This window comes from Pseudorasbora parva, chromosome 20 (assembly GCF_024679245.1).
Source record: "Pseudorasbora parva isolate DD20220531a chromosome 20, ASM2467924v1, whole genome shotgun sequence".
Lineage (NCBI taxonomy): Eukaryota > Metazoa > Chordata > Actinopteri > Cypriniformes > Gobionidae > Pseudorasbora > Pseudorasbora parva.
In genome coordinates this window covers 28,565,159-28,588,711 of record NC_090191.1, presented here as the reverse complement: position 1 = coordinate 28,588,711, position 23,553 = coordinate 28,565,159, and the positions used below count along the sequence as shown (strand labels likewise).

Here is a 23,553-nt window from a genome sequence, read left to right as displayed (position 1 = left end):
AAAGGTGAACTATGTAGTATATAAAATGTGCATGTGCGACATGCATACAAAAATCGTCCGAGTGTCAGACTGATTGACGACTTCATTGTAGTGTTTAATGGGATGACTAGTAGTAGGCACTATTGCATCTTTAGCATGTTTTTATACAAATACCTACCTTCTTTGTTCAGCAGCCTACCTGTGTGATAAAGTCAACATGAAAACAATCAATACATCAAATCACATTCAAAATCATGAAATCAAATGTACTCCTGGTAGTATCGTAAATTAGTCCTTTCTTATTAAGCAGAGAAAAAATAAAAGACAAGCTGCTCTAACAATATATTTACAAGCTGCTTATCCACAAAGTTATTGTGAAACTACACAATAAGGACAACAAATTGTTATCTTTATAGAGAAACTTACATAAAAAAAGACTGATAGGCCTACTTTTAAAAATGTATGTTTGAGCTTTTGCTGAGTTCACAACATTTGCAGTGGTCAGGTGGTACAGCGGTCAAGTCGCTCTCAGAAAATTACACGTTGTTTTTACAAGTTCTACTATCACAAGGCTTTTTAAAGTTCAGAATTGGGTCCCACTTTATATCAAGTGTCCCTAATACCCGTGAACTTACTACTTATGCATCTAGTTACCATGTATGTAACTGTGTGTGAGGAGTACACATTGGTTCATAGTATGTACAGTAGGGCTGGGACAACGCGTCGATTCGTCAGACTCAAAATAAAGATGGCGGCGCCGGAGAGTAGTAGCAACCATAGATGTACATAATAAAGTATATTATGTAATTAAGTATATTATTTATTATGTATATCTATGGTAGCAACACGAGTGGCTCCTCAGACTTTCAGAAGTGCAAGGCTTGCGGGTTGGCCACAGTCTATGGGGTTGGCGCGCGGTGCGCACGGAGCATTACAGGCATGCGCGCACGCGTTTTGTTGTCACGGCTACATAAACAAATTTCTGCACACAGGAAGACAGATGTTTTGGTAATATTTGATGTATTTTAATCACAAAAACAAACGTTTGCATCAAGTGAAAGCATCGGACACATTGGCTACGTTACCTACATAATAAGCTGTTTTAAATTTAAAATGTTCAATGTCTAATCGCGCTGATGTGACCGAGGGTATCCATCCTCTAAGAGAGCAGTTTCATCCCAGGACTATTCCGGTTTTAAACGGAGTATTGGCGCCCGTAATGCACTCTACATGTAACTGTTTTCACTGTCATGCCGCGGATGCGCGTGGCGTTTCTGTTGCGGGTCAGCCACGGGGCTGCGTGGCGTTTTCTCTGCCTTTGCACACTAGAAGCGTGTCTGACGCGGCGCTGCTGCTGCTATTGATGCGGAGGGAAGCCCTATTCCTAATGTTAAACATAAATAGCCTACTGATACAGCAAAGAAAACGTCGGCAGTAGCCACATATCTATGGTATTGTATTGACGGCAAAATAGGCTACAGAATATGTCGTTCTGTATTGACAGTTGCAACATTTCAAAATCGATAATTGACGTTTTTTATTACAATTAGGCCTATATCTGCATTTATGTAAACCTACAGACTTTCAAACATGAAAATGTAATTTAATAATATGTATTCGTGTCAAAATGATATATAAACATCTTTTCCTATTCTATTTTGCCTGGAGACGCTCCCAACACGCGTGAAAAATAGGCGCTCTTCTATTTCTAGCATGCACGCGTTTTCCGCGCGTCACAGGCAGTGTGCAAACTCCAACCTGTTAACATGTGAGCCGAAACAAAAACGGACACGCCATGCAGCCGAGACGCTCACGCTTGCAGTGTGTCCCCGGATTTGATTAACCAACTTGTTGATATTTAATCGATGGGCATAGCCTGTAGGCTGAGTTGCATGTATACATAGAAAAATCGTATAATATGTTTCTTTGTTGTAGGTTTATACTTATTTATTTGTGTGTGTGTGTGTGTGTGTGTGTGTGTGTGTGTGTGTGTGTGTCTGTGTGTGTAGCCTACTTTATGTTTTCAAGGTTTTATTGAATGCATTGCTCTTGTATAGTCTTACTTTGGAATTTTAAGAGCAATAAACATATATTGCAATGTTAAGGAATTCGTTTTTTCATTCAGATAATTAAATCAACATGTATAAATTGCTATTAGGCAATTAATGGGGAGATAATCGGTAATCGAATCGAATCGTAACCGAATCGGACAGGAAAAATTAATCGTTAGATTAATCGATGCATCGAAAAAATAATCGCTAGATTAATCGTTTAAAAAATAATCGTTTATCCCAGCCCTAATGTACAGCTATAATATTTGTGTAACTGCACATTTAACAGCCCACTGAATGTGTTAGTACACATGTAACACCACTTTTTCATTTTAGTAAGAGCACGTTTAACAACATTTCATAACATGATGTCACTTTTTTCCACTTCCACACAGCCTTCAACGCTGCAGTTACCCATTTGAATACACTGACACTTTATGGAAGTCATGATGATGATGATTCCTATGTGAATACCATGTATTTATGGATGGTATAATGTGTCATTGCTGCAGTGTAATAAATATATATTGAAGCACTGAGTAATAATAATTAACTACATGCACTTATTATATAGTTAGGGTATGGTTAGGATTTGGGTTTGTTGCATGTAATTATGAATCATTTTCTGTAATTACTATTAAATGCATGTAACAAGGACACTGAAAAATAAAATAGTGTTACCCTAAATCAGTGTGCATGTAATGTTATGGTATTTTATGGTACTATACATCAACGCTGGAAAAAGCATGAAAAAAAAAAAAACGTCAGATGTACCTTTCTCTTGTACTCATCTATAACTAACACCTGTTTTTCTTGATGCAAACCTGTGAAAAGTATGTGGCTGTAGAAGAATCAGCACAAACAAAATTGGCTGAGCAATGTAGTACTGAAGTGTCTTGTCACTGTGCAAAGGCTATCCTTATATACAAATCCTTGTGGCAAAAAAAAGCTACTTTACTGAGAAATGTATTCATTCTGGACAATGTTGTTAAAGTTTTGGCTATGCAGTCTTTCATCAAACCTATAGTCCCTGGGAAAACCGTATAAGGAAATCATTTTGATTTCCATAGTCTCAGTGTATTCTAAAAATCTGGTAACTGCAGGGTTGAAGACTGTGTGTGGAAATGGAAAAACTTGTGTGAAGACATTGTAGTTACTGTAGTGCAAAAAAGTGTTGTTACCTACGTTCTGTTATACTGATAAAAGCCCATAAGAAGAGAACCCACCTTGTTACTCGCCTGTATCATTACTGACTTGCAAATGCTCACTGAAATGGCTATAAGCACACAAATAACAGCCCACTGTAGGAAATTCTTATTCTTGTAGCCACATATTCAGATTAGTTGTCGATACAGCATTCATTTGGAATGATCTTAATCTCTGTTAGGTAAGCACAGTTTGTTCTTTTCGTCTGAGCCGGCGAATGCTTGGTGAGGGCTGTTTTTGCTCCCTACAGTTTGATTTTGACTGTTCCTTAAGCTCTGGCCCAGTTCTCACATATTCTCGGCTCTCGCATCTCTCTTTGTTCTTTTTATATCAACATGACTGAACTAGTTGAACGACCATAAAGCCTACTTTATTTTGATATCGCTGCAGAAATCTATTTGGCACATTCTGTAAGTGTTAATTAATTGATCTGTAAGATAATTACATAAATGGTTATCCCCTGACGCTTAATTTAGTCAAAGGCTTCGGGATACGCGCCATCTGGGACGCGAGACTACAGTTATCCCATTATCTCTCTCGTTCTATCTTTGTTGTGAAAACTAAATGATGACATGGAAAGTGAAGGATATTTCATAAAAAAGTTGATGTCGGTCAGAACGCGTCTCTCTCTCTCTCTCTCTGATGTAAACGGCCCTTGAAATGCCGTCTGATTTATAAGGCTCTGGCGGAAAGATGCAGTAAACCCTTTACAGATTGGGGAATGAAACGCGCTGCAGGTGAAATCCAGGCTATAAATGTCTGTTAGATGTAGATCTCACAGAAAAGCTTTATGAGCTTCTCTATTGTTTTATTAAAAGTTTACACAAACTATAAAAGTAAAACAACCAAATAATCTATAAACGTTACAGTCTCTATGATTCGAGTAGTAGGCTACAACTGCTCGTTCTTTAGATGTCGGTTCTTCAGAGTCGATTCTTTTAAGCTGGCTGTGTGGTTTCTCTAGATCTGTTGCTGCAACGTAAACGAGTTGTGTTAAACAGGCTATGTGGAGAAAGATACAAGCTCCATGGAAACAGTGCACGAGAAGTGAACCGTATGTCACCCCGCCTGAGGGAGAAATGATCCTAAAACTCACACTCGAGTCTGAACAGAACACATCTTTTAACACGCTCCCTGTCTTTATTGAATTGTAATTTGTGCCATTTCCCCAGAGGCCACTGATCAGTAGAAAGGTCTACGCAAATAAATAATACAAACACTCAATCATTAAAATTTACAATAGACAGATCGTGGATGGATAGGAGGATGAATAAAACAACAGACGGATGGACGGTTGAATTAATAGAAAGAACGACAGACAGACAACAGACAGATGGGTGGGTGGATGGATGGATATAACAACAGATAGATGGATGGATGACAGAAAGAAAGAAATACAACAATTCAACAACAGGTACGTAGATATGACAATAGAGCTGAGCAGGGATGACATCAAAATCTGGCAGACCGATTCGCCACTGGAGATTTTCCAATGGCCTTTTATAATGGGGCTTTTTAAATTATAAATTAAATAAAGCCTTTGGTAAGTAACTAGATAAGACAGTTCGGTGTGCTGTTTACACTGTAGAACTAAACGCTCAAGTATCATCAAGTTATGTTTACCACAGGCTTTATTTTACACATTAATTGGAAAAAAAAAACCATTATAAAAAGCCACTGGGAAATCCAGTGGCGAATCGATCTGCCAGATTTTGACGTCCTCCCTACACCACTCTATAGATGGATAGATAAAACAACAAGAAGGAAAGAAAGAAAGAGAGAACAAAAAAAAGAAAAAAAGAAAGGAACACAGGCCACAGAAAGGACAATGGTTCTACAATCTGGATTTATTCCGTGTGCTTTGCAAGAATATAAATAAAGACCAAACTTACAAAATCTGTGTGCTGGAAGCCCAAGCCCATCTACACATGTTAGTCCGCAATGATGTCACAAATTCACCCATCGCTCATACCTTATTTCATAATGTCTTGAACTTTGAGCCGCCTGCAAAATTTTGTACCTTGTTTACCAAAGTAAATGCATTTTGTTTTTATTCTGTCATTCTGTATACATTGTTTTTTAATAACATATATGAACAATGATTCAACAAAATATTTATTTACAGAACTGTGGCAAAATTCTACAGTGACAATGAGTGAAAATAAGATCTGTTTTTATATTTTCATCTGAAACACAAGTGGAGCCATCCACACATTCGGTTCCTTAAATTTTTTTTTTCTTCTTTTTTTCCCCCGGATGGCTGCGTATTCAAGCTGGACGCGTCATATAAAAATAATGTAACGTTAAGACAACATCAGACAAGAATTGCACAATAAGAATAATTAATTATAATAATTGTAAATATTACAGTAATGGTAATATAGTTCTCTATTAAACAGTATATATCAATAATAATCTGCATGGCGCCGCCAATGACGTTAACAACCGTTCCGTAGTGATTTTGGCACGAGACGCATCCATTTCATGGTTGTCCAGTGCAATGAGTTCATTCACATTGTGCATATTCATATTTTTAGATCATTAACCACAAACAAAATAAAGAGAGAAAGAAAAAAATAAAGAAAACAGAAAAAGAAAAATACAGCAATTCATGTAAAAGTCCATTTTTATCCCAGTCCAGACATGCCATGGTATTTTGGACTAGATATTTAGTGAAAAGTCAATGTAGTGTGTCCGAGTCGCCGTGGCGAGACCGTGTCCGCGACGACTCGCCTGTCCCCGGTCAATCTCTCGCGCGACAAAGTTCCGTGACAGCCGCTGTCCTTTGGAACGCAACTCGAATTGCTGCCTCTTGAAAAGTGTACATTCAAATTCCACAGTCTCCTCCTATTGTTTTTTTGTATATATATATTTCTTATGCAGTGAGTGTGTGTGTGTGTGCGCGTGCATGCGAGTGTTTCGTTAAAAGGCCACGGGTCCACGTCGGCAGTCCTTGTACGCGTATGCCAAGTCCCAGTCGAAAAAGTCCTTTTGCGAATCCTTACACATGCGTTACGAGAGGCTCCGGTGACGCTTTTAGGTTCCGTATTTGCGGTCCTTATTTGCAATGCATGTGAGACTGGGGGTCCATGTTAGGGGCAGGCTACATTCTCTGAATTCCACTGTAATAGACATGGGCGTCCGCCATTGCCCTGTGAATGAAATCACATCACTTATCCAAAGTGTCCATCAAAAAAAGCCCCCCCTTCTCCAGTTCACATGGACTGCATGCTTTCCATCAACTACACTGCATGTCTCAGGACTGGCTCGGTTTTCTCGGGTTTTCATTCATTGGCAACACCAAAAAAAGGGAAAGAAAGAAAACACAACGGGGGGGAAAAAAATTGGAAAGAAAGGAAAACGCGCGATTTGAGAGACACTTTTTTTTGCGGATGTCTCGGCGTAAAATAAGCTTCCTATAAATGCTATCTGACAAACTTCTGCGTCCACAAATTAGCTTTACGTTTTGACTGACTGAAACAAGCTCGTAACTCTTGTGCTGTTTAAGAAAAAAAAAACTAAAAAAATCTCCCCTTAAATAAGGGATTTTAAAATTACAGTTATTGTTTTTTTCTCTCCAACAAGCGCTGATACTAAAAATGAAAACTTCGCTACGAGACGAAACAAACAACTCAAGCAAAATGTCCTTTGGGTGAAGTCCAATCTCCGCTCCTATGCCAGCCGTTTCGGATGCCCCACCTCACAAAAATCTCTCCCGTGAACGTTCGCCTCGCTAACCCTATGCTGTCTAGTCAGAGAGAAAGAAAGAAGGAAAGAAAGAAAGAAAATTCCGACTCTAAAAACAACATTTGTGTTTATAAGGCTTGTAGCAGCATTACGGTTTTAAGTTGTCATTCAAGCAGTCGAGAGTGGGGTTGGGGGAAAGGCTGAAGAGGCGCTTCCCGGAGAAGCCGAGGAAAGAATAGCGAGGAACGGAAGGAAGGAGAAATCAAAAGAGAGGAGGTGGGGAAAAAATTGAATGAAAAGCAACCGCTTGCAACACTTTTTCGTGTGTTTTGGAGGAGGATCGGCAGCGTGGCGGCCTGAGGGCTGACCTTCCCTTATCGTGCTGCGGCCAGTGAGGGGTGAGGGGGGCGAGAGAGATCAAAAGATTAAGAGATAGAGAGAAAGAGCGGGGCAATAGATCGAAGGAGAGAATAGACAGCGGCAGCGTCATCATGCAGAAGCCACGGTAAACGGGCGGGCTTGGCCGGGCGGAGAGACGCGGGCTTGTCACAGGTCACTGGGCCCGTGGCTCCGTGGGGGGCCTCTAGAGGGCGCTCTCTGTAAGGCACACACACAGGAGTGGACAGTATTTTGGGTGTATATTAGAAAATAGTGGTCTCATACTTGGTGTTGGCTCCTCTTTTGGCTTCTTGTCCTGGCTCGACTATCCAGGGGACGTTGGCGTGGCCCTTTTGATCCATTGAGGGCTGCTCCATCTGAGGTGCACACAGGAAAAAGAGACGGCAGGTCAATAGGTGCTAGGAATTTAGGCGGTTAAGCATCGCTCGCTTTCTTTCATATGCGTATGCGCAGAATTCCAGTCATTGCGTACTATGGTTTTGAAGACCAAAGCGAAAAAAAGTTTGACCAGAACAGGATATAAACGTCTCAAATTGACCTCCTGGCTTGGATAAAACACTCATTTGGTCAATTATTGTTAAAAGTTTAAAATAATAATATTATAGTAACACTTTACAACAAGGCTGAACTGCTTAACATTATTTGAACTAACAACAATCAATATTTCTCACAGCATTAATTAACGTAGGTTAATGTTTATTAACCCTTCAGTGCATTAGTGTTTCGCATTATTACATATTCGGGTCTTTAGCGACCCGTATCTATATCGAACACATGGATCTCTAACTGCCGCAATATTAAACACTCCTGACCTTTTAGTAACAATTACAAAACAGCAAAATAAAGCATTTTTCATCACATTATGGAATTTGAGCAGATACTTTTTTTGTCATCATCAGAGCTTTCCTTAGTACATTCAGCATCTTGCTTATATTCACAATCTCAACCATATTCTGAAAACTATTGTTTTCAGTGTTTTCAGAATCAATATTTTGATCGCTGACAGCCTCTTCACCAGATCCACCAAGTGACGGTGACAGTACTATTTGATTGCATACAGTACTCACTTTGCAGTAAACCACTGAGCTGTTTTCCCGATGATACTTGATATACATATACACACACACACACACACACACACACACACACACACACACACACACATACACATACACATACACATACACATACACATACACACACACACACACACACACACACACACACACACACACACACACACACACACACACACACACACACACACACACACACACACACGCAACTAAATGATTATTAGGAACACCTGTTCAATTTCTCATTAATGCAATTATTCAATCAACCAATCACATGGCAGTTGATTCAATTCATTTAGGGGTATATTCCTGGTCAAGACAATCTCCTGAACTCCAAACTGAATGTCAGAATGGTAAAGAAAGGTGATTTAAGCAATTTTGAGCATGGCATGATTGTTGGTGCCAGACGGGCCGGTCTGAGTATTTCACAATCTGCTCAGTTACTGGGATTTTCACGCACAACCATTTCTAGGGTTTACAAAGAATGGTGTGAAAAGGGAAAAACATCCAGTATGCGGCAGTCCTGTGGGCGAAAATGCCTTGCTGATGCTAGAGGGCATAGGAGAATGGGCCGACTGATTCTGATAGAAGAGCAGCTTTGACTGAAATAACCACTCGTTACAACCGAGGTATGCAGCAAAGCATTTGTGAAGCCACAACACGCGCAACCTTGAGGTGGATGGTCTACAACACCAAAAGACCCCACCGGGTACCACTTCTCTCCACTACAAATAGGAAAAAGAGGCTACAATTTGCACGAGATCACCAAAATTGGACAGTTAAAGACTGGAAAAATTCTGCCTGGTCTGATGAGTCTCGATTACTGTTGAGACATTCAGATGGTCAGAGTCAGAATTTGGTGTAAACAGAATGAGAACATGGATCCATCATGCCTTTTTACTACTGTGCCAGCTGGTGGTGGTGGTGTAATGGTGTGGGGGATGTTTTCTTGGCACACTTTAGGCCCCTTAATGCCAATTGGGCATCGTTTAAATGCCACGGCCTACCTGAGCATTGTTTCTGACCATGTACATCCCTTTATGACCACCATGTACCCATCCTCTGAAGGCTACTTCCAGCAGGATAATGCACCATGTCACAAATCTCGAATCATTTACAATCGGTTTCTTGAACATGACAATGAGTTCACTGTAATAAAATGTCCCCCACAGTCACCAGATCTCAACCCAATGGAGCATCTTTGGGATGTGGTGGAACTGGAGCTTCATGCCCTGGATGTGCATCCCAATAAACTCCATCAACTGCAAGATGATATCCTATCAAAATGGGCCAACAAAGAATGCTTTCAGCACCTTGTTAAATCAATTAAGGCAGTTCTAAAGGGGAAAGGGGGTGAAACACAGTATTAGTATGGTGTTCCTAATAATCATTTAGGTGAGTGTATATATATATATATATATATATATATATATATACACACACACACATACACAGGTTGATATCCCCAGTAGATAAAGACCCAAGGGGCTTTTTAAGGTTTAAGAAAAATACTCTTTTTCATAATACAATTTCTTCATTCACAATACATCAACTATTTAAAATGTATATAAATGTAGAAATGATCATGAACCTACATTAAGAATGGCTAGTTAAAAAATCCTAATAAACTAATGTTGAGTTAAAAAGATTAAATTATTTACAATAACAACAATAATCAACAATATTTTATATTTTGTAATTTTATAATAATAATAATTGTTGTTGTTGTTATTATTATTATTATAGTGGTAGTAGTAACAACTACTTTTAATAACATTTATTAATATTATTGCTAAATCTGTTTTTTAAATAAATAAATAATAATAAAATGAGCAATAATATTAAAGGGGTGGTTCCATGGTTTTTTTTCTAGGCTTGGTTGTGTTTATGGGGCGCAGTATAACATGTCTTAATACTTTTTTTTTTTAAACGCCGTATTTTTCGTATATTTTACCTTTATTCCACACCACTGTCTCCACTGTCCTTTGAACGGCTCGTTTACTTCCTTCTTCTATGAAGCCCATCCCTCCGAAACACGCAATGGTCTTAGATTGGTTAGATGGCCAAATGTAGTTTCATGTATTTTTATTGGCTGAAGTGCCAAGCACAGGTTGCCGGAAACGCCACGCCCCTTACCATTACGGGCACAAGTCACATCTGTGGTGACTAGCAAGGGTTTATGATGTCACCAACCCGTGAAGAAGCTTGTTGTAGTCCAAACCGGCCATTTTTGTAACTTTTAAAGACAATATCTCCGTTTGCATTGAACTTTCAGCGCTGTAACTTTGCAGATACTTATGCTCAAGCAGCAACATTACACACTAACTAAAGTTAAAAAAGTTAAATTGCATGCAACCACCCATTTAATACTTGTTTTTATTATTATCATAATAGTAGTAGTAGTAGTAACAATAATAATAGTAACAACAATTATTAATATTATTGCTATATAGAAAAATAGAAGCCCAGGTGTATGACATCAAATTCAGTTTCTCATATATGAAATCTGAAGTAAGTTACATGTTTAAGTCTAGTGCGACTGCCTCTTAAGCCAGAAAGAGAGACAGAGAGAGAGAGGGGTGTGATGTGAATCTGTGATTGGTCACACCAACACAAAAACAGTGAATTAGCTCTACATTACATAATTCTTATTTTTTAACCTGTAACATCAAAGTAATACATCGGTTATATTAAGTATCAATGAAATGAAATCCATCTTGCAGATCTGCTGTGGTCAAAACTACCCTACAACTAGTACATCTTTATCAACCAATCAAAACACTGTTCCTTGTTGCCACGGCAGCTCAGCCTTGCTCCACATAACACTGAGCTATACATGGCTCGGAAACGTGAATCTCTACAGGAACGAGCACATGCGCGCACAAACGCAGGGTCGTTTACGTCTGCTGTTGGCTTGTCTTGAGTTCTTTATCAGGTTTTTCCATATGCAGCCGCATGAATATTAAATAACATAATCCTCGCTCTTCCTGGCTACCTCTGACTGCTCTCAAACACACACATGGCACACACCCACACCAACTTCATTCTTCTCCACATCCAAACGCTTTAAAAAAAGAAACAGTCGCTAATCTTACGCAATAAACCTCTAGTATGAGGCATCGACCTGAAAAGGAGCTTAATGGTTTGATAACACTCTCAGGGAACGGTGAGTTGGTGTCTTGGATAAGAGATGCTGAAATATTTCTATCCATGTTTAGTCAGCTGATGTTCTGGATGGATAGACCGTCAGAGGAGGACAGGAAAGGAGGATTCAGATGATGAAGAGATGAATCAAACAAACTGAACAAACAAAAAGTTAAACAATGAATATTTCTGGGTTAGAGAGAGAAAGAGAGAGATAGCCAGCGTTTGCGACATGGTGTCGGTTACCACAGAAAATAATTTATCTCATCGCAGTTGATTACGCATTGCCCCACAGACTTCCATTGTAAGTGTATTGATGTTTTCTTTTTTAAGGATGTTAACATCATTTTCTGTAACGTTCTTTAACCTGGAATTGTCCTTATTATAGAATTAAGCGAGAAAGAAAAAGCTCAAGAAAAGTGACAAATAAAAAAGCAGCCCTAAAAATAAAAAGGAAAAGAAGGGGAAAAGAAATAAAAGAAAGGAAAATGTAAGAAGACCTGAAATTGAAGTTTATGAGGATGATGGAGGAGTCGTGAGGTAGGAGGAAGAGGAGAAGGATGAAGAGGAGGACGGCGCGGGGTGAAAATATGCCCCAGGGACCAGCGGCTAGAGGGAGACATGACCTAGAGGCGGAACAAAGAGGTCACAGAGGTCAAAGCTTGGGAAGGTTAACACACACACACACACACACACACACACACACACACACACACACACACACACACACACACACACACACACACACACACACACACACACACACACACACACACACACACACACACACACACACACACTCTAGAATATGTGGTTTCCATAGCCGTAATGATTTTTGTACTGTACAAACTGTATATTCTATCCCTCTACACTAACCCTACCCATCAAACTAAACTTTCAGCTTTCTTTAAATATAATATATAGTATATATTTTTTCCCATTTGATTTACAAGGACACAGGTAGTACCCTCATAAACCACGTTTACGTTGTAATTGCCCACGTCATACACATTTGTGTCCTCCTAAACCACATAAACATGTACACACACACGCTCTCTCATGGTTGATTCTTTAATTAAAGTAATTTTTTCGTCCCTCTAAGATGACTTTAAAGAAAACAATCATTCCACTTTTAAAGGACATATCACCACAACTTTTATTGAAATATATTTATTATTTCTCTTTACAAACTTCTGTCAATTTTATAAGCGAGGTGAAATTTAACATTTGCAAGAATCTTGACTATTTTGGGCTTGTCCTTTACCCAGATTATTAGACTAGACTACCTTAAGAACCAGTAGTTCACCTGTTTTGAATAAATACACAGCTTGTTAAATGCTGTTGTTCACTGCCTTTTCTTAATGATACGCGGTTGCAGTACCGTCGCAAGGGCTGTGCCAAGTGTGCGACCGCACAGGGCCTCGTGCAAAGTAAAGTGACAGCTGACTTGATGTAAAAAGTCTATAGTTTAAGTTTTTAGTTCCTCAAAATGCTATAATGTGTACCGTAATGCTGTATTGTTCTGCTTGTTTAAACTGTATTTTTATGCAGTAACTTTTTCTTTGTGAGAGACAGCGTGTGACAGTGGTTCATGTGCATATATGTCACTCAGCATGGCATCGCATGTCAGGCCAGTAGAGATAGCTTTATCCAGGCCATTCAAATTCTGACTTTGGCTACCTCTGAAACCATAGATTAGACTACCTAAGAAGTTCAATTAAATAGGCTAGGCTACACTAGAAATCCGCGCTCATTAAAAATCGAAACGAAATTCACTTAAAAGAAAGACTTTTCTACAAAACAATACTCAATGAAGTGATCAAAATCATGCCTGACCCCATGTCTCCAGATATTTTCGCATTCATCTTGTGATGTAGCCTATCTTGCTCATGCTGCTTACTTTTCATAATCAACATATGACATAAAAAAATATTATAGGCTAATATTTAAAAATAGCCTAACTAAATAGGCTACGGTTTATTTAACCCTGTGTCCAGTAAAGGCGCCTGCGCATTCTAATGGATATTTTCCTTTATGACAGCGGATATAACTCACAATACTCCATCATTTTTAGCCATACTGATAAGTGCAAGACATAATTATAAACTATAAAATGTCAACTTTTTATTTGTGTACACTAATAAAAAACCTACCAACATGCGGCATAGCCTACTTTTTGAAATGACTTATCACGAGAGAAAAAACTAAAAAAGTTTAGGTCTCATAAAATCAGTTAATGGAAGCGTCGTCATTTCGCATGTTTTTGTTGTTGTTGAACATTTAGTCAATATCGCAAAGGTTTTGCGCAAATCTGTCATGGACACGTGGCTACTGAGAGAGCAATCTAAACTAATTCAAGTGGATTCAGGCTGTTTTTCAAACGTGTTTGACCCATTCATAATTTAGAACATAATTTAAGTGTGAATGTTAATTTCAGAATGAGCGCACAGTTCAGTTAGAGTTTAACTTCTCGAACCTAATGCTGTTAAACTGAATATACAATTTTACATCTTAAATATCCACATAAACAACAAATTGCAGTAGACCGCATTTAATAAACACTTGGGCCTCGCATCCCCTTTGCGACAGGCCTGCTCAGTTGTACATGTCTCAGTTGTATAAATTAGTTGTTTTTGTTGAATTTAGTGTAATTTTTTTTTGTTCAACTTTAATGCTGTCCACGCCAAATAGATTTTTCAATTCGACTGGACATATGTATATTTAACAATATCTTAGCTCCTTTTGTTAGTAGTTTGTAGAGTAGCTAACTAGCCAACTTTTCCCCTAGAAGGCTTGATCATTGAGTAGTTTGCAGTAATCTACATCAAATAAGACTGTGAAACAACACTGTGAAGCAGTTTGAAGAGGTTTGATGTTTCAAGATTTCAAGTAGTCAAAAATACCCTTAATTGAAGAATCACCCATATACCGAACATTCAACCGACCGCAGGAGTGGACACGTGGAGATGAACAGAACAGGATGAACAGAAGAGAGAAGGATTCCATTCTCATGGAGCAACACTGCGTATTGTGCCAATATGGAGAAGAGGTAATGCAGCATAATGAACAATTTCTCCTACAGAAGGGAAAATCAATATCCGAGTACACCACACACAGCCACAGAGGATGCTGTTAGTGTTCAGTACACAGACACACACACAATGGGCCTTATTCACAAAAAACGAGCAGAACAAATGGGTGTTAATCATTCATAAATCCATTCTTACGTAAATTGTCACATAAGCGCTATTCAGACAGGATTAGTTGAGTTATTAACACAGGACGCCTGTGATTTCATGTACTGATTCAGACAGAATTGGGATCTTTGACTAAGCTCGGAGTGTATATGATAAAATTTCATGTGGTCTGGATGTGCACGTGCATATATGATAAACTTTACACCTTTTTGCCTGGTTTTTCGAGACAAGGTTTTGAAAAGCCTAGTCCCAACTTGCGCTGGCATAACTTAAAAATATGTCAGTGCTATTGTTTTGTCTCAGGGCTGGATTTCTCAAACAGGATTATTTGGCGCAAGAAAGAGAAGGATGAACAGGATTTAAAAATGTTGTGAGCCAGATTTGAATCTACAAAGTCCATTTGAGCACCGTATCTCTCACATGCATGGTATCTGCTACACCAAAGCTCCATTTAAAGTGCCACATTGGCTCAGTATTTATCCTGCAATATCACATTTTACATGGACAGCGATCTGGCCTTTAAAACAGAAAGAGAAGTGAGGCTTCTCATTAAAGAGAGTTATTTCTTCAAATGCAACTGTTTATTTTCAACCGGGCTTTCATCGTTTCTGTCCTGTGTGTAATCCAACTCCAACAGGCAGGGTGTGTTTTATTTTTTATGACAACCTATTCTGGGCCTCTTCCAGAGAGTGGTAATATCCCTGTTGGTGGCAGGGGGGAGAGAGAGGCACCATGCCCGTTCTGGGGGCACTGGGACGGAGGCAGATGGAGAGGAAGGCTGCCCCGGAGGAAGCGAGCGACTTGCTGGAGCTTTGTGCAAACAGCCCTCATCAATCTCTTTCATCCTTAAATGCACTGAAGGGAGAGGAGATGGAGTGTGCCGTTTACAGATCAAACACTCACCTCTCCGTCCCTCAGGACTGGCTGCGACACACACACACACACACACACACACATGCGCCCTGCCGTGTGTACAAACAAACTTTCACAGAGAGGAAGTTGATCTGTTTCAACACTGCCGAACACACATTTCTCAACATTGGTTTTAAAAATGTGCGCATGCTCCTAAAACACACAATCATGCAAACGTTGAACTCAATAAATGGCTAATGTCAGTCTGTGCTGTTTTTAATTCTCAAACTCACTGACGGTGAGGGCCAGACTGGATTCCAAATGTCTCTTTAGGTAGCATAAATATCACATCGCAAATAAGGAAATATTAATAATATTAATCAAATAACAATATTGACACGAAAACGACTCAATGCTTTTGTCTTGCTCTTTTGATAAGCCCTCTAATACAAAACAGCATTACAAAGTTAGGCATTAAAAACAGAAAACGTACAATTAATTGAAATTACAGATATAGAGTTGATATGCAATATTTAATGTGCAACACAACAAAGTAAAGTATTTATCTGTCATGTTGTAGCTAAATTTGTAGCTGTCTATTTGAATATAAACAATATATCATAGATATTATAAAAGAATAAATGTGACCCTGGACCATAAAACCAGTCATAAGGGTAATTTAAAAAAAAGAAATTGAGATATACAGATAATCTGAAAGCTGAATAAATAAACTTTCCATTGATGTATGGTTTGAAAATCTGGAATATGAGGGTGCAAAAAAATCTAAATATTGAGAAAATCGCCTTTAAAGTTGTCCAGATAAAGTCCTTAGCAAAGCATATTACTACTAATACATGTTTTATATATTTCCGGTACAAAATGTAAAAAATATATTCATGGAACATGATCTTTATTTAATATACTAATGATTTTTGGCATAAAAGAAAAATACATTTTGAGTCATACAATGTATTTTTGGCTATTGCCATAAATATACCCGTGCGACATATTTTGTGACTGGTTTTGTGGTCCAGGTTCACATATGATAAACAAACATTAATGTTTTGGTATAATTTAAATATTCAGTACCGTTCAAAAGTTTAGGGTCAGTAAACATGTTTTAAAGGAATTAAAACTGAGCAAGGATACATGAAATTGATTAAATTCTACATTGTTACAAGTTCAGTAACAATTTAGTATGGGGGACACATTTTCACTAATAACTACAAACTTTGCCTTAATAAACTCTTAATTAATGTTCATTAATAGTTAGTAAGATAGTTGTGAAGTTTAGGTATTGGGTAGGATTATGGATGTAGAATATGGTCATGTAGAATAAGGCATTAATATGTGCTCTATAAGTATATGCATGCTAAGTTAATATGTGCAAAGTTAATAGCGAGAACAAAACTCTAAAATAAATTGTTACCAACATTTCTATATGAAATAAATGCTGTTTTTTTAACTTTCTATTCATCAAAGAAGCAGCAAATGAGCATATATGAATGATTTTGTTGTTATTAATGTGTTAAATTAAAAGCATTTCAACTTTTCACACACAGCGGGTCAACGTCAGTTTTAAAACAATGTTCCAAATTAACATTTTTGGTCACACATTCTAGCAGTTTTGTTTCCCACAATGCAGCACTCACTTGAGCACACACAGATATGGGTTCTAGGTGTGCAGGCGTACATATGTACAGATGGATGAGGTGAGACGGGCTGCTCTGTTACAGGATCAAGTGTTTGTGTGGTTGTAAAAGGGCAAAGTCACTCACACTCTTGCGTATGTTGACGCGAGGTTTAGGGACAGGTTTGGAGGGTTTGCTGTCGAAGCTCTCGGGTAGAGTGGATGAGCCGTGGCCGCTCTTTCTGGCCTGCAGGGCCAACTGATACGCCACCTCAAACGCCTGGCCCAGCGTCAGGATAATCTCATAGGCCAGATTCTGTATGAAAAAAGAGATGACGAGAGATGCTCTTTCAAAAATCAACTTGCAAATCACATGTGTGGTGATCTGCGCTGTCAGAAATCAGCTGAGAAAACGTTGAAAACCCTTCATGATTCCAGTGTAGTTTAGTGCTACTACATTTGGCAGCCTTTTACCACTTTTCGTCTATAATTTCAGAGCGTAGTGATTTTTAAATGATTAAAAATATGCTTTAAGCATGATATAAATGATTAATGTGTTGTGACTAGCTGAAGCACAGACAGCTCTGTGGTGTTACTGTGACAGACTGTAACACAGAAAACATCAGCTTACTAAACAGACATTTTCTTTTTTTTAAACCGCACCATGGGCTTTTAAGCTAACAAAAAGTAGTTTATATTTAAAATGAGAACACAGGTGCTAAAATGTGATATTTAAGTTTTGATGAAGACTTGAAAACTTGTCAGATCTACCAAGTGTTTTCACAGACAATTTTTAGGATCTCGTCAAAGAAAATAGTTACACTAGACATTGAATTTTCGAAAAAAGGTCAAATATAAAATGAGTATACATTTAAATAATGAGCATTACCAATGAACAATAGGATACTTTCTAAAGTTTGCCTCTTATTTTGGCCTTTTTTTCATTAATCTGATGATTTTTTGAACCAATTTCTACTAATCATACCCCAGGATTCAAAGAGAATCTTAAACCAAGACTGTTTGAGTCGTTTTAACTGAAAGCAACTTGCACTGAAATACCTTTAACAATGTCAGTGCCATTGTTTTGTCTCAAGCATCTGTCTGATGCACACCAGTAATGTTTTTTCTAAGGCATGTTTATAAATGTTACTTAAATGTCCTAAGGGCTAGTCCAGGTTAAATCTAAACCATGACCTAAAGGCCTGTTCACACTAAGGACGATAACTATAAAGTTTGATGAAAAGGCGTGGACAGGGTTATTTTTGCGGCTGAGCTTATTGCATATGCATTTGTAGGATTTACCACCCAAAAAAGTAAGTCTTAAACAGACAATAACGGGTAGATTGCGATGGTCATTATGGAAATGATTAAGCTGCGTCTGTGCTCATTAATTTGCGCGTCGTCAGTAGATCACGCTCATAACTTTCCACTCCCATCGGCGGATTTATTAAATTACGCTTTCACACTTTAAATGTAATAATCCGGCCCATAGCTATATCAGAGTTCACACCAAAGCTATAACAATAACAGCACAAAGAAACAACATCATTGGAATTACTTTAAGAACAATTTTATCCAGCTGATAACTCAAAAAAAGCATTGTCAGCCAATCAGAATCCATCCTGCTGTAATGAGCTTGAACATTTAAAGCAGCAGAAAAGCACGCACTTTGAATAAACAGAACGATATCGTCCGCTGGTGTGGGCACTAATATAGTTATCATCTTTGGTGCGAAATGGGCCTTTAGGGTAATCAAATACCAATATTTTATTAATGATTTCATTTTTATTTATGAAATGTGGAATTCCTCAAACATGATTTTGCAGCGCTTGTGCTTTTGTAAGTGAGTTTCCTTTTTGTTTATGCTTTATCAGGCATGGGTTTATTTATTATATGCTACTAACCACATCGAAAGCTGTAAACACGTGGCAGTAATGATGGCTGGATTTCAGGTCCTTGGTGATGTACGCGAACGTGGATAGATCTTCAGGGTCCTGCGCGGCACACGAGATATTCCTGATCTCATGCTCAGCTATGATGTTCTAAACATTGGAGAAAGGGAACAAAATAAGAGAAAAATAATCAGATTTAAATGCATCTTTATATAATGACAATATTAGTCTATTCTACATTTCTACTAGGACTATCAATTGAGCTCATTTTGTGTGATTATAAAATATATCATGATTCAAAAACAGAATGGCACTTTTTGTCACATCTATTCAAGGCTTTATCAGAATAACGTAATGTGCTTTACCTTAATTTCTTTAGTGACATGCAATTTATTGCGCTTGATAACTTAATATCTTATTAAGGGAGATGAAAGTTACAATTATAACCGGTGTATAAATTGAGTTTTAAAACTCAACATATAAATGGTAACGGCAGATGATTACCTTGTTAGTGGCATCGATAAACTTGACGCCCTTATAGGAGACAGACAGTACTATGGTGGGGATCTTCTTCATCTGTTCTGTAGACTTCTTAGGGAGAGGATGAGAGGAGGAGAGATCAGCAGACAGTCTTATAGTCTCTAACATTAACATTCATGAGGCCCCATCACACTGACTGAGATCTGCCTAATACAAACTCAAACACACACTAAATTATTTACACGTAATGCCCTTCAGTCCCCTGCAATAACCCAGAAAGTGTGCCATCTCATGAGACAAATAAAAAAGGGGCAAATTACACTGTGCACTGTTTAAAATGTGGCCTTATTGGGTTTGAAAGTCGATGATGACATATGCTGCATATAGTGCTCCTGGGAAAAAAATGGTTTTAGCTGGTCTTCCAGTCTGGTCAAGCTTGTCAGCCAGCAGGAGACAAGCTGTCAAGTGGCCTAAACCTCAATAAAACCAGCAAACCAGACCAGGTTGGGATACCATCTCAGGCTGCAGGGGGCATAAATCACATGCAGCCGGGAATGATGATGATGAACGGCAGAGAGTCAGAATTCATTTTCATACATTCCTACGCCGTCATATCAGCTGTCGGAGAGGAATATATATTCATCTGGACCTCATTTCCCCTCTCGCTCTCAGTGTCAGCGATTTCCCCTGCATCAGCGGCTCTCTACCGCACTGTACCTGTCAAAATATTCTGCTTAAAACAAAGAGCGAGAGACGGAGGACCTAAATTTACACTCTCTGAATGTATTAATGTGTTTGTGTAGAAGCAAGGGGTGGCCGGTCTCAAACTCTCTCTGCTTCATCGAAAAGTGCGGCGGGGAGCAGAAAGGAGAGAGATGGAGAACAGATGGTGCTTTGCATGAATACCAAAACAGAGCAGGCGAACTGTCCTGCAGTGTTAAATAATCTAATGAGAAAAAAGGCCATTGATGTGGGAAAAGGTATTTTGAGCAAAGAGAGGTTAATGCATTCGTACGCTCTGGGAGGGAGGTGCATGGTTATGAGAAAACCGTTCAATTCCTTAACATTTCGCCTTGCGTGTGTGTACAAAAGTGTGAGTGTGTGTAAAAAAGTACACTGTGTGCTCTCGTAGTCCTGTTTTCTCAATGACTGTGTGTCATAGCGACCTGAGGGCAGAAGGAGCATGACTGTACGGATCGTTTAGCGGTTGCCATGGTGACACAACTCTTACCCTCATTTTTGCGCAGGCATCATGCGTGGACTCTGTACCACGCAACTCCTTCACCAACATAGACCCCAGATACTGCAGAACAAACACAAACAAAAACTGAGCAACACATTCATTTTTATTAAATTATATAATTAAAAAAAGTAGACAAAGTATGAAAATAATATTTTGTGAGCTTATATGTATACAAATGGATGCATGACCACCTCAGTATTCAGATTCTTCTTTAATTTTTTAACCATTTCCCCAGGGTTTTCTTTCCTGACAGACTGAACAGATTGTGTCACTGTGAGTAAACCTGTCAGATAAATCAATAACTGAAAGGAAATGTAGTCGTGTACATTGAAGTGTGTAGGAAGAGATCGGTCGGAAAGGGTTTAGTTGTGCTGTGATCTGGTGAAGTGTTACGCTGCACTGCTGAGTATCAGACAAGGACAACCTTGAGAGCCAGCAGGCTGTGTATCACATGAAAGCAATCTGGCATCTGCCATCAGGATGTGTGATAGTATTTTGTAAAGCATTCAGTTATTGTAAAACCCAGTCATCTTAAGACTAGATGAGACTGAAATGTTGGCTGGCAAGACAGGCGGATGCTTCTGTCAGAACCTGTACTACCTGTACTAAACTGCACTGCTCATTTTCAAATCACAAAATTAAATGCATTTTATTTCCAAACCCACTTTAGGCCATTAATGAACATTACATTAATCACAGCTATATGATTTTAATCAATCACTAGTTGTATTCATAGTTTAATTGATTTTTATTTAATTTTATATTCCTCTGTACTAATATATATATATATATATTTTTTTTTATTTAATTTTATATTCCTCTGTACTAATATATTTTTATTTTATTTTATTTATTTTACTTCCTGTATAATAATTTTAGATTTTAACGATGTTTATTTAATATATTTGTATTATTTATTTAATAAAACATTTTTTTTTTACATTTATATTTTATTTGCCAGACATTAATGTATTTTATTTTTTATGTAATATAACATAATAAATAAAAGTACAGTAAAATATTTATGCAGTTTTTGTGTTCACGTTTGCTCACTTGATTTTAGGCATCATGAGAGGCAGGATCATCCTCGTTTAAGTTCAATATCAGTTTATACTTTGTTAAAAAAACATATTTTACTACTAGTCAGATGGACATTGATCGAGAGATTCTGGATTCCTTCACAGTTCAACACTGAGAATAAACTCGAAACTTGACCTTTGGCCTCTTTGGTTCAGTCACACTTACGTGTACGGATTCTGTTCATAAACTCCATCAGTGTTTTTTGGCACTGGAGAATAAGCCAATCAAATTTACATGGTTGTTGCTAGGAAACAGAGTGGGTTTATGTAAGCTAATACTAGAGATGCTCGGGCCCATAGAGAGCTGAAAAAAGCTGTATTGATTGAAGGTTAAAACACCATTATTCACCACCGAATAAGTAAAGGACTTGTAGATAGCTACGTTTTGCTTTTCTCTTTCGTTATCTGATGCTTGCAGGAGCCCACCAAGGCCGTATCCACTTCTAAATTCTTTGTACGCTCACATTTCAAGTGTTTTTTTTTTAGTTCCTGTAGGGTTTTTGCAAGAAAATCTGAGAAGCATTCATCATTTATCACTGTTAATGCCCGCACTTACATATGCTTCATAGTCACATGACTGGAATATAAGCTTCTCAGGATGGTGCTGCCAGTACTGCACCGGCGTAGATGACGTTGCCTCGTTCGGAGGCCGTAACGTGATTGGTTCGCACCATTCCCCTTGCTAAAAATAAAGAGGAAAAAACATAATTGTTAATAATTATATCAAGGTTTAGCATTTAGGTTATTTATATATATTAGCGCTGGCAAATAGATTAATCGCATCCAAAATAAAAGTTTGTGTTACATAATACGTGTGCAAATTGTGTATAATTAGGTGTATATATATAAATACACACTTATTTATGTATATATTTAAGAAATATTTGCATGTATATACTGTATATATATATATATATATATATATATATATATAAATATAACAAGGTTTTCTTAAATATATACATGCAAACACATAATAATTATACACAGTACACACACATATGTAAACACAACTTTTGGATGTGATTAATCGATCTGACAGCAATACATAAACAAGTAGTAAAATAAAAGAAATTATTTATTAGTTATGATGTTTTTGAATGTAAAAAAACACACAAAAGTTATTAGTTGACCTCAGACAACAGTATAAAAAAATAAACAAGCCACATCATGACCCTTTAATATATATTTGATCCCTTAAACGAGTAGAGTACATAATCATGCGATAGTCATAGATTTCTGGAGCGCAGGATTCAGAACGTGACTAATGTAAGCTTTTATTGTCGCTCTTGTGATCTTTTTCTTTTTTCTCTCTCTCCCTCTTTGTGATGACATATGGATCCACAGGGCAGGAAAAACTGATAAAGACTAAAAGAGGAAGGCTAAGGGTTTATTGTACGCTTTTGTCATTACGTTCGGTGCAATAACTCATTCTATTCACAATCACTGCAAAACACAGGCACACACATCACTGATAAGCTCACAATGAGAGATCCTAACCACCACACATTCACAATTGCAAACGCACACACTGATTTATTGAGATTCTATCCGGACATAAAAGGTGCACAAAGCACAGTTGATCACACCAACACACGCAGAGGGGAGTAGTGCACTTGACGCAAGTGCACTAACTCA

General features: G+C 38.0%; 1 protein-coding gene across 8 annotated transcripts in view; it reads right to left on the bottom strand.

The window, feature by feature from the left end:
• Positions 1-5,338: 5,338 nt before the first annotated feature.
• anks1b (ankyrin repeat and sterile alpha motif domain containing 1B) overlaps positions 5,339-23,553 on the bottom strand; it is a 209,080-nt gene continuing 190,865 nt past the window's right edge. For 6 of the 8 annotated variants that reach the window (XM_067427655.1, XM_067427653.1, XM_067427651.1 and 3 more), the window contains 7 exons: positions 22,472-22,597; positions 20,825-20,896; positions 19,618-19,704; positions 19,126-19,263; positions 17,370-17,537; positions 7,587-7,678; positions 5,339-6,388 (listed from right to left, as the gene is read on the bottom strand). In XM_067427655.1, the coding sequence (XP_067283756.1) occupies positions 6,340-6,388; positions 7,587-7,678; positions 17,370-17,537; positions 19,126-19,263; positions 19,618-19,704; positions 20,825-20,896; positions 22,472-22,597 (732 nt within the window). In that variant the 3' untranslated portion in view covers positions 5,339-6,339. Of the gene's footprint in view, positions 6,389-7,586; positions 7,679-12,042; positions 12,169-17,369; positions 17,538-19,125; positions 19,264-19,617; positions 19,705-20,824; positions 20,897-22,471; positions 22,598-23,553 lie in introns of all 8 variants that reach the window. The other 2 variants (XM_067427659.1, XM_067427652.1) reach the window with 2 other exon arrangements.